A 12820-nucleotide genomic window follows, 5' to 3' on the forward strand; every position below is an offset into this window, starting at 1 on the left:
ATACCATTTTTCCAAGCATCAGATGCTTTTTTAGAGTTCTTTGTATACATCATTGAATTTAATTCTTATAGAGCCCTAAGAATTAAGGTTATATGCCCATTTGATAGATGAGAAAACAGCAATTTATAGGGAGTAAATGCTTTTTCCATCGACATACGGTTCCTAAGCTCATATTCAAACCCATATCTACTCAGTTCCAAGGTGTCACTTTTCACCACAAAACTCTGCCACCTTGGGGCCATCAGAGATTTCTCTAATCTGAACATTTACAGAGATTTGATATAGAGAAATTCCATATGAATAGAACTTCATTCATATAAATGAATGCAGAACTTCATTCATTCTGCATATATGAATGCATAATTCACCTTTTTATTCCAGCAAGAAAAACCTGTGAGCCAAGTAACTTAAGGGTCAGAGACTGTGTCAAAGTGATGTTAAATCTCCACATTTCATCAGCTGCCTCTGCATATTCTTAATTTTCATTCAAAAGTTATGAAGAAATAACTTTAGATAAATAAATCAATTTATACTCCCTTATAATTAACTAAGAATTAGGTAAGATAGAAAGCTAATGGGTATTTTAAATGGAAATCTGAGGATCTATTATTATAATATTGTAAAAACCTATAAATATCTTCAAAACACTCCACTAAGTTCATAAAGAGTGATTCAGCTTCCACTAATTATACTACATGCTGTTTCCACTGTAAACACGCCTTCTTTCCTTATGACTAATAGTCCAGACTATCAAGCTTAGAAATCTCTCCGGTTCATCATATGGTCCTCCATTACTACCTTATTTTGTTGGTTATTCTCAGACAATGACCCAAAACTAATTCTGTGGTTCACATTGTTGAGAAAAAGCTTGCTTCCACATCCCAGGCTCAGGACTAAGCATGCCTTACCTTCTGCCACTGTCAGATTCAACTGTGTCTGAAAATCCACAATTGGCAAAATCTAAAAAATTAATGATACAATTTTTAAGGACTGAGAAACATGCTTTCATTTTGTAATAAATGAATTTTACAGCTTAAGTATTCCACCATAGAACAAAGATAAATTTAAAATCATTTTGTGCAGGTGAAAGTTATTTTTTTTGGAGAAGAGATAAAAGAATAGGGATAACAGTTGCAAAAAGACAAAATTGTTGGCATAGCATAACACAAGTCATCGAAAACAAAAATGTAATTGCCGCTTTATAATTCTTATCTCTACTCTAACAGTCTTTTCACAAGTCTAAATTAAACCTAAAACAAAATGGAAAGCATAAGATGAACTACTCAAATGTCTATTTTTATGGACACTATCAATTTTGTTCATAACTTCTCATACATTTTCATCTCCTTACAACAACTGCATATTAAGATAGGAGTAAAAAAGGAAAAGTGTCATAAATCCATTTCATGCCCAAAAATGATATTTTCCCTCTAAATTTAAAATAGGTTGGGATGTATTTTAGAAAAGGAATATTGTGATTGGTTCACAAGAGACCTCACTGCTAGGATATCAGCACGGATTCTGGGATTCAGTACATTTCAGGACTCAGCTTGACCTCTCCCAGCCTGCAGCCAAATCAAGTCTCGACACAGGGGGATAAAAATAGAGCGAGAGGGCAAAAACCCAGAGCAGGAAAAATAAATAATAAAAAGGTCGGCATGTGTCACTGGAATTGAAAATAAATATACGTTTACTCCCACTCATAAATTTTAATTTAATCATTATGTATTTCTACAACATATGCTATGCAGAGGGTGTTAAAAAATCATACCCACTGGGCTAAACGTCTTGGGACTACTTACCGAGGGATCACACGAGCAATCGAGGCTCTCCCTGGGGGCTCTTGTGAAGGGGCACTGGACCAAGGAGCGGAATTCTTTGGGATGCTTTGGGGTATAAACAGGATTCTTTAGAAGGTGGTTAAGGCTTCCATGAGTTCCATTATTAGGAGCTGGTGTCAAATTCAGTAAATCTGCATGATTTCAAGGATGGTAAATAAAGATTTACTTAGAAATTTCAAAACTAAATAAATAGTAGACTTGCACTATGAATTTTACCTTATAAAGCCAAATCTATTTAAGAGTCCTTAACTCTTCACCTAAAATAAAACTATAAATCTCTCTCTCTTGGGTTGTAGAGTATTTATGACCATGCTATTCTCAATGGAAATACTGATATGCATGTTGTACTTCTCTACAAAAATTTCTAAATTTTAATGTATACAATAAATATAGTTCTCTCCTGTTGAATGCTTATTATATGCCAATCAGTATGCTAATATTATTTTTCTTACTTAATCCTTAAAACAGTTTAATAAGTTATTGTCAATATTTGGTAGATGAGTACAGGCAGACTTTGTTTCACTGCATTTCATTTTATTGCACTTCAGAGACACTGCATTTTTTACAAATTGGTTTGTGGCAACCCCACATTGTCAGATGATGGTTAGCATGTTTTAATAATAAAGTACTTTTTAATTAAGGTAGGTACATTGTTTCTTTAGACAGAAGCTATTGCACAGAAGCTTAATATTAATAGCTTAATATTAAGCTATATTAATAGCTTAATATTAAGCTATTAATAGACTACAGTATAATACAAATGTAACTTTTCATGCACTGGGAATCCAAAAAAATCATGTGACTTGCTTTATTACAGTATTCACTTTATTGTGGTGGTCTAGAACTGAACCCGCGATTTCTCTAAGGTATGCCTGTAACCAGAGTGCTTAGCTCAAGATTTCAAGCTACTAATGTAGTAGACCTAGGATTCAAAACCAGCTCTGTCCAAGTCTAAGACTCACACTCTTGATAATAATGATAGCAAACACTTATACAACTAAAGCACTTATTATATACCAGGCACTGTTTTAAGTGCTTTAGGATATATTAACTCATTTAAGTATACAGGCTCTCACTAAAATAATTATACTTAGAACATATTTAAGGTTTTACAAATGCCCAGTATTGTTATCAGAAAAAGGAAGTAATATTTAAAATGCAATACTCAACCATAAAAGTGCTAATTTGGAAGGTACAGAGTAAACTAAGAACATAGTCAATATGTCCTCCTCCATTTCTATAACCTTGACATTGCCACCCATTCAACTGTTATTGCTACCAGAGGGTCCACCTGTTTTGTCTACCTTTCACAACCCCAAACTCTTTTCTCTGGCTTCCACCCTGATCTGGTTCAACTGTCATTTAATGAAGTCCAGGGCCTGGCAAAGTACTGGGCGCTTGGGATGTACAGACCTCCCTGCTCTGAGTGTTGTACTTTACCACTGTGCAGTCTAGTGGAAGGAACAGGTCAGTCATCAGATGATTATGTTCTGCACATTTTTTCAATGACTCTGGGTCAGGAAGAAGAAAGGTGGAAATATAAGGGTCTGTCTTGCCGTATCATCACTTCCAGAAAGGTGCCCAACATGTGACCTACTTTTGATAATCCTATTCCAGCTCTGTGTTCAGAAGGGAGAAAAGATGCCTGTTCACACTTACCACACATTAAGTTATAGACTTCAATATTTTCAAAGGAATCAACTTCAATGCCATGCTTGAATCCAGGTCCGTAGCCAATAAAGAGGGCCTAGGTTGGCCAGAAAAGAAACAGTTTATCTACTCATTTCAGTTATGTATGGAGTTGGTCACCAAAATGGTATTTTATATCTTCCCCATTGTACATATATAAACTGGTTATATTAATAAGGTAAGTGGAAAAATACTGTGCCCAGTGGACTTTCTAGGATATTATTTTAACCCCTGTTGCACTTTTAATCTAAGGACATCTAGGTTATTTTTCTTAACTGCATTATAATTCCTAACGTGACAATCAGAACAGAATGATGATGAAATCTTTTTTCAACTGTGAAATGGGATCTGAACCTCATTCTTCCCACCACACACAGTGCCGTAGGGATCAAATCAGAAAATTATTATGAGTATATTTTGAAAATTTTAAAGTGCTAGGTAAATGGGAAGGCATTATTATTTTGGGGGCGGCCGCGCTGCGTAGCTTGTGGGATTTTACTTCCCTGACCAGGGATTGAACCCAGGCCCTCAACAGTGAGAGCACGGAGTCCTAACCACTGGACCACCAGGGAATTCCCGGCATTATCTTTATTTAAAACATAACTATGATATCTTTTCCCCTGTTAAATTACCGGCTTTCATTTACTGTGGAGCAACATTCTTAATGAAGCACAAATACATACAAAATAATTATTAGAAATTTAGTATGAGGTATAAGTCACATTCATAAAACATGAATATAAATATTTAACAAAATTCTATTAATTTATTTAATGTCCAAAGTAAAACAGCTATATGAAATTATAAGCTTCATTAATTCTCATTCAAGATATATAATGACAGTCTAAGATTTTAAGTCTAAAACTTTATATATCAGTTTTTTCTTCAGATATAAACTATAATTTTTACTTTATAAAAGGTTTACTCACTTGCATATTTGAAAATGCATTGTCAGAGCCGTGAAATCCACCTCCACAATATTTCCTTTCTGAAGGATTCCTAATTTTCACATAATATAAATTAACAATGTAAAGTCCATTCATAAAGCAAAACTGACAATCATGACATTATTTCCAATAATAAAGAGTAACTATTCTTTAATATTTAATATTTTTCTTTAATATTTTTGTACATTTTTTAATATTCTTTGATAAAAAATAAGTAACTATTGTTAAGCAAATCAAAAAAAAGTAAATAAAACCACTTGCCTTTGAAAAGCATTAAGGGGCAGCCACCTTCATCTTTCATTTTGTAGACAAATCAATTATAAGCAATATGGTATAAAGGAGAAAACCATTAGCATGGTTTTGAACCCTAACCATACTATTTACTCAGCTGTGACTTTGGCAATTTAATTATCTTCTCGTGGTTTCAATTTGTCATGCTGGGTTTATAAGAATTAAATGGTTTGTACTAAAGAAATGCTTAGAACACAGTAGATGCTCACTAATATTAGTTCTCCCATGAAGGTAAGGACCTCCTCTTCTTTCATATTCTTTCTCTAAACACTGAAAGCACAGCTCTCTAATAAAGGAGAGACAGTACAATTCTGTTGACTGAATTATGGTTCCCTGCTTAGGTTTTGCTGGACAGGGGTATTTATCATCCCTGGCTTCCTGGCAACCATACAGAGTTAATGATCAAGTTTTGAGATATTAACAATACGAACCATCCAAATAATTTGCTGAACACACCAATAAACTGAGGTTTATTAATGGACTAGTATAACAAGAATGAAAAAACAGGTTTGTCTAATGAAGAAGGTAATGGCTCATTATTATAAAGAGTTTTGCCAATTATTTGTTAGACTCTGAAGGTAGTATTAGGCATAACTGTAACATGCAGAAGAGATACAATGGCAAGCGGTTACACAAATGTGGAGCATAAGAAATAATCAAGACGGATGTGAGGGGACAGAGCATTGGTTCTCAGCTGGAGGTGACTCCCCTCCCCAGGGGACTTCAGGTAATGTCTGCAGATATTTTTGGTTGTCACAACTATAGAAAAGGTGTTTTTTCATCTAGTGAGCAGAAGCCAGGGATGTTTTCAAATATCCCACAACAGATAGGACAACTCCCCAACTACAAAGAATTATCTGATCCAAAATGTCAATAGGCCAAGGTTGAGAGACACTGGGATAGAGTGAAGAGAATCATATTTGTAGTTTTCATATAACGACATCATTGGAAAGGGCCCAATGGTTATCTTGAATTACTACAAGATCAAGCTAAGTTTACCTGGGCGATTGTCAGAACTTACAATGCAAGTTGCCACTGAGGGTCCAAATAGAATGTCAAGGGCTCAATCCTGTCACTTTTGGCAAAGTGCAAACGCTTGGGTAAGAAATGTTTCAGGTAAGGTTTGAAGTGCTGGTTTGGCTCCTGGCACTGAAATTGTAGAAGGCAAAGAAAAACCATTATTTCCATATTTTCTTAAGTGTAAACTTCCCTTGAAATTGCTTTCTAATTCCATATGAATTTTTTCTCACAAACATTTAATCAGTATGGCCAATAAGTCACAGATGCAAATAAACTGAGTTCTTACTACCTATATAAAGTAAAAGTTGAATATTCCCAACTATTGAATGTTATTTTTATAGAAAAATCATAATTATTACGTAAGAGTCCCAGGATGCTTAGATTGAGTCACTAGTTTACCTTTGTGTTACTACTGATGATCATATTTTCAAACACTCTTATAAAAATTTTAAGGGCTTCCCTGGTGGCGCAGTGGTTGCGCGTCCGCCTGCCGATGCAGGGGAACCGGGTTCGCGCCCCGGTCTGGGAGGAGGCCCGCGTACCGGAAAAAAAAAAAAAAAAAAAAAAAAAAAAAAATTTAAGAATTTTCTTTAAAACTGTAAGAATTTTCTATCAAGTAAAAAAATGTAGTATAGATAAATCAGCACTAGGACAAAAGCTTATTTTAAAAAAAAGGCATAAGAAAGACTGGTAGAAAATATATCATAATGCTAACAGTGTTTATGGTAGTACAGCTATAGGGTTTTCCCTTCTATTGTTTTATTTCTTGTACTGTCATATAAATTTAACAATGTCAATAAATAAATTCTTAAAATTTTAAAAACCTACATTATTCGGGTATGTCCTTAAAGACCTTTAAAAACTACAGAGCATTTAAATGTTGGCCCAGATACTCAAAAAATTAAATTCTATAATCCCAAGAACAAATACTGAAACTTTCTTCTAAATATATTTTATACAAAACTAGTAATAACAAAGTAATGGGGGAAAAAAACATACTCACAGAAAGATTTTTGGCAATGCCTTCATAATTAACTGAAGGGGGGCAAAGATAAGAATTAATAGTCGAATGGTATGTTACCGTTAGAAATAAAAATAATACAAAAAATATATAATGTCAGACTCAAGCCCTATATTTAAATACCAAAGCTGGTTTCAAACAGATCATTTAAATCAGGGGTCCCCAACCCCCAGGCCACGTACCGGTACCCGTCTGCAGACTGTTAGGAACTGGGCTGCATAGCAAGAGGTGAGCAACGGGCTAGTGAACAAAGCTTCATCTGCCGCTCCCCGCCGCTCCCCATCACTCCCCACTGCTCACATTACCGCCTGAAGTATCCCCCCTCCGCATCCGTGGAAAAATTGTCTTCCACGAAACCAGTCCCTGGTGCCAAAAAGGTTGGGGACCATTGATTTCAATTATTATATATTAGCCATTGACAGGAATAAGACAGATCTTTAGGAACCACCCAACCTTCACTACCACCATGCCTGTGAAATTATGTCCTATCGTTGAGGGAAAAGGCAAGTTATAGAACATCAATTTATCCATCTGTCATTCATATGTGTGTCCATCCATCCATCTATCTGTCCATGCATCCAAATATCTATCCATCCTTCCATCCACCCATCTAGATCCTGTATAATGTCACTTTGTAAAAATAAAAATGAATGTGTTTTACATATACATAGCAAATACCTGAGAAGACACATCCCAAATCTAAGTATGTATCTCTAGAGAGAGGAACTGAGTTGTGAATTAGGGTGGAAAACTGTTACTCTTTACATACTTTGATATTCAAGGAAAATTCCAGAATTTCCAAATAAGGACATAGGGGAATTTAGAAGTGAGGGCAGGTAGAAGAGTTTTGAAACTGAATTTGCACAGCAAGCCCACAGTGTACTTACTTACTGTACTCTGTGCTGTAAACAGTAACTGCCTAGCTCCCTATGATTCTTTTAGCTATACTTTACATAAGTTTGAGAAAATTATCCAGATAAAAGAATATGTACTGTATATATATTTTACTGTATGAATGTAGATACAGAGATATGTAATTTTTACTTTAAATTGGGAAACTTAGGGGCCTAATTGAGATAAGGGTGTGGCTAAGCTTAGCCATTCTATCCTAAACATCTCTGGGGACTGCCATTGCCTGTATAGTTTTATAACAGGTTTTATAACAATCATGTACTACTTTAATAAAATTTTTAAACACTAATTAAAACTTGTTATTGTACAAGTTAGAGTCTGCGCTTTGGGTTACTATGTTAATATATTTGCATAACTATTTTCCTGCAGGGAAATCTACTTCTTCTCATGAATATTCAACAGTATCTACCAAAACATATAGCACTGCATACACCCAAACCTAATCCAATGCTGATGACTGCCAGAAAAGCTCTTTTCTCTTTCCATTTCAAAGGTAATTGTAACAAAAAGATAAACAAAACTGCCCTTAGTATTTGAGAATTACCAAGGATGGTAATCAAAAAGAGGGGTATAATAGAGGTGCAATCAGTTCTGAGGCTTGACTTTCAAAAGAATGAATATTTAAAATTTCTTGGTAGTTTAGTTTGAGTACAACATGGGGTCAAGAGAGAATGTGAAATTTCTTCTTCTCTGTTCAAAAAACACATTCTCATTGTTTTTTGGAATAGTTTAAGAAAGTCATTTCTGAGAACAGAAATTAGTTGCTTATAGAATTAATCATCTCTGCCAGCATTCTTCCTCATAATGGAATATTATCCTATAACATCTGTAAATTATTTTAATGAAATGACATTAGTTAAAGTTGAATAAATGTAGCTGAACTTTTCTCTGAAGTTTTTATTTTTCTAGTACAAGTAATCTTGAACCCAACACAAGCAAAAGACACAATGATAACATAAAATTGTACCAAGTTCATCAAATAATATTCTTAGCCATGAATAACAGATAAGCAGTTAGACTTGTGCCCTAACATCTAGTTCCATAAAATCCCTTTGGGTGCAGAAGATCAGCCCTGGAGATTTAGTCATGAAAAGGAAATTAATTGATCCCCTTTAATTCAGAGACATAATGATTCCGAGGAATGTATTGTGAATATAATCATATTCAAAATTAGCATAGAGATATACTTACATGAATAGTATTTATCTGGTACATCAGAGGGTCTCAATCGAGCTGCAGGTCCATATATAACTTTAACATTTTTAATATCTCCCAGATATTTACTCAGATACACATATTTCTTACAACTGCCTTGTTCCATGCCTAGGAGAAAAAAATCCCCAAACATGTTACAACTTTAATAAAAAACATTTAACATGTAGGACAGAATTTCTTTCACTTCCAGAATTTAAATCAATAAACATGAGGTCAGCACTCATGACAGTTGAACATCTAATAGGTAAGACACAGAATTTCATGTATATCTACCACATCACTTAAAAAAAAATCTTTTCCCTTTCCTTCATCCAAAACTAGTGTTTCTTCTTATTTATATATTACAATATCTTTATGTGAATGATGAGGAATATCACAGTTTTAGACTGAATATGAAAGCGTAGTTACTTTCTCAGAATCACCTAGCATATTAACTATGAGTATAAAACTCATCCTCATTCAAGGACTGGGGGCTTCTTTAGGATACAGCTTCTTAGGACTGTTTCTAGAAATAGTTTTCAGTAATTATTTTTGAAGCAAACAATAATAACAACAACAAAAAACAAACAAAAAGAACCTCTCTCCTATTTTCTTGTATATACATCGCTTTTACAGTCCCAAGGCTATACACATACATGTTCTAAAGGTCACAGGAAGTAAAAGTTAACTTAAAATATTGCCAAAATTAATACATACTGCTTTTAAAAGTCAGCTTTATCATGCTAGAGAAAACAGAAGCAGCACATAATAATCTATTCAAATTACAGCTAAAATTTTTAGAGTAGATTTACCAAAATTTAATATTAAAAAAAATTGTTTTAACTCTCCAAGTTCCTGGTGTAAGCCCTCCCCAAATCAGGAGATGAGTGCATTGTGGTTAATAGGCTCTTAGGTTTCTGTGAATTCTACGTTTCACTTGTGATTTATATTTAATGTAGTATTTTCTAAAGGCTTTCTACAAGAAATCACATTTAAAAGAAAGAATTAACTACAAAAGTCAGAGGAAATAATAAAACACTAATCAATCAAGTAAACTTCTGGGGGCACCATTTAACCTGAAGGAAAAATGATGCAAATTCAGGTTACCATGATCTGAGATAAGGATGAGGTTCAAACATCTATGCAAGTTCAACTCTTTTAGACCATCCATCAGCATGCCAACCATGTTGTCAACCCTCTGCAAAGCTCTGATGACCTAAGAAAGGGAAACAATCTCATGTCATGCAGTTAAAAGTATTCATGAAATGCTTCTTATAGTTCTATGTACTTAATTTTTTAAAATTAGAACTTCTAGGACTACAACCCATTGTTTCCATACAAACTGTATTATCTTGCATATGAATATCACAAGAACACAGAATGGCATTATGATTTTGGCAAATTACCTCTGGCTCTTCTCTCCGGTCAAAACCACCGGAGGCAAATTCTTGTGCAGTTTTTTTGTTTTTTTGTTTTTTGCAGTACGCGTGCCTCTCACTTGTTGTGGCCTCCCCCGTTGCGGAGCACAGGCTCCAGATGCGCAGGCTCGGCGGCCATGGCTCATGGGCCCAGCCGCTCCGTGGCATGTGGGATCTTCCCAGACCGGGGCACGAACCCGTATCCCCTGCATCGGCAGGCGGACTCTCAACCACTGCGCCACCAGGGAAGCCCTCTTGTGCAGTTTTGCCTGTGTCTTTGGTACTGTATCAAAACAGTCTAACCTTTATCTATAGTCTGTGTATTTCACTGTATTATTAAACAAGCTCTTTCAACATGGTCTTTCTTTCACTCAAAGATATCCAAGCAACATGGATTGGAATTTTTAAGTATGAAGATAAAGTGGGTTTCAATGAGCCAATAATACTAGCGTTTAACTGAGTTTATAAATTGATGAATATGATTTGAAAAGTAATGGGCTCGACCTTGAATGAAGATGAAACAGAAAACCAGGTACTTTGGGAAATCTTTAGTGAATAGAAAAAATAGCACTGGTCTTAAAACTTATGTGATCTGATAATCAATTACAAAATGATCCTTAGACTTACTTGTAGCCAAACTGACCTAGACACGGGTCTTAATAGTGAAAGAATAAAAATTATACTAGCATCTGGCCAATTGTTCAAACCAAGATAAGAACTACAAGAAACTTCCATTTGTCTAATTATGACATGGCCACATTGACGGCCACACATCTCCCACCTCTAAGAAGGAGCATTTCTACTTAGCTGAAGGACAGAATCAAAGCAAGGGCATGTTAACTACACTGAAGTTACTGGAGATAGGTTTTGATGGAAAGAGTACAAAGGGTGGAGTGTGACAGGTCTCATCTGAAATTGAAAATATAGAATTTAACTCATCACTGGTTCAATTTAGCACTGTAGATAGTGTAAAACAAAACAATGCTCCCAACTCTTTTTGATTAAAGTGCATCTTTTGGTTTAATAAAAATGTGCTTAATACTCACTCTTTCCAGAAATCATGGATTCTTATAGAATGTTCTAGAAACCTGCTTCAAAGCAAGGTTCAGTTAGATATTACCAGGTTTAATGAAGTAATCACTGATAAAAATGTACTTACTTCACTGCTGACTGGTCCATAAGAGTGACCTGAGGAATCTGGTTCTTCTAAATACAGAGTGTAAAAGTGTGGTCTAAATCAAACAGTATCAAAATGTAATATTTTACGAACACATTGTAAAACAGAATAGAAAGAATAATTCAACAACTGATAGTGAATAAAAGTTAATACAACACTGGGGCAACATTTCTAAAATTGCTGAGAAATAATTTACATGTTTAGAGTTCTTCAAAATGTGGCTGTAATAGGGCACTAAAGAGTTCATTTGGATATAAAACATCATAGCCAATAGCAAAGTTTTTCTGTCATCTATTAAAAACATTCTGACATTTTTATAAAACAAAGGAGTATTTTATGACAGAAATTAATCATCTACATACCTTTCATCTTTAGGAAGCTGCAGCCACTTAAGAACAGCTAAAATTCTTTCTTCAAATGGTACTGAACTAATATGAAAGATAAACAAAATGAAAACAAATCTGTGACAACTGTTTGGGTTTAAGATATAAATGTATGTCTCACTGAAAATTGCATTCAGAGAGACTAAAACAATTCAAGGCATCAAATGTGTTCCAAGCAATGTAAGAGTTTCATCCGAAAACTTAAAATTGTTTTCCTGACAAAGAAACAAACATTAAATTTTACACACATGGAAGTTGTAGCCGGGTTTAAAAGATTTGCTTCCTATACTCTACCTGAGGATCTTACTCCTGGACCTGAGAATAGCAATTGCTATGGCATGAATAACCTATGTGTCAATATATTCTTCAAAGAGGATCTCATGAAGAACTCACTCATTGATGACTCTTAGTAAAATTGGGAAGTGGACACCTAATGAGCAGACAGGTCTCCAGGCAACAATTTCTGGGCAGAATTAACGACACCTTCCTGTGGGCACAGGATTTTGCTTACACGTCTCCATCAGAGTGCTTGCCCAACCCCAAGTACACTTAGTTGTACCTTGAGAAGGTCTCTATCAGACCTTGAGAAGCCAGAGAACATATATCACTACTCTTCAAAGCCCCCAGGCCTAGGACAGCGCCTGGCACATAGAATCTCAATAACCATCTATGGAATGAAATTAACGGCAAATAACAAGGTGCTCGTGTGAACCATAAGGAATAAACAACAGCATAATGTCACCAAAGAAAATCATTATGCATTTCTTGTTTGGAATTTATGAACTTTTCCTTTCATCCCTCAAATACATTATCGTATTGATTTTATGACATAAATTTCCCAAGTGAAAGACAAAACTATTTTGTTAGTCTCCCTAAAATGATCCAAAGAGAGTTTTCCAGAAAAGTTTCTGTTTTTTTCATGGTACC

At 34.9% G+C, this 12820-nt stretch overlaps 1 protein-coding gene across 1 annotated transcript in view; it reads right to left on the bottom strand.

Moving 5' to 3' along the window:
- ENPP1 (ectonucleotide pyrophosphatase/phosphodiesterase 1) overlaps positions 1-12820 on the bottom strand; it is a 67845-nt gene that overhangs the window by 11905 nt on the left and 43120 nt on the right. The window contains exons 10-19 of the mRNA XM_024122620.3: positions 11873-11938; positions 11493-11565; positions 10023-10131; positions 8913-9044; positions 6792-6823; positions 5790-5917; positions 4460-4529; positions 3501-3588; positions 1803-1972; positions 909-960 (exon numbers count right to left, since the gene is read on the bottom strand). Coding sequence (XP_023978388.1) covers positions 909-960; positions 1803-1972; positions 3501-3588; positions 4460-4529; positions 5790-5917; positions 6792-6823; positions 8913-9044; positions 10023-10131; positions 11493-11565; positions 11873-11938 — 920 coding nt within the window. The remainder of the gene's footprint in view (positions 1-908; positions 961-1802; positions 1973-3500; positions 3589-4459; positions 4530-5789; positions 5918-6791; positions 6824-8912; positions 9045-10022; positions 10132-11492; positions 11566-11872; positions 11939-12820) is intronic.

Source organism: Physeter macrocephalus, chromosome 10, assembly GCF_002837175.3.
Source record: "Physeter macrocephalus isolate SW-GA chromosome 10, ASM283717v5, whole genome shotgun sequence".
NCBI lineage: Eukaryota > Metazoa > Chordata > Mammalia > Artiodactyla > Physeteridae > Physeter > Physeter macrocephalus.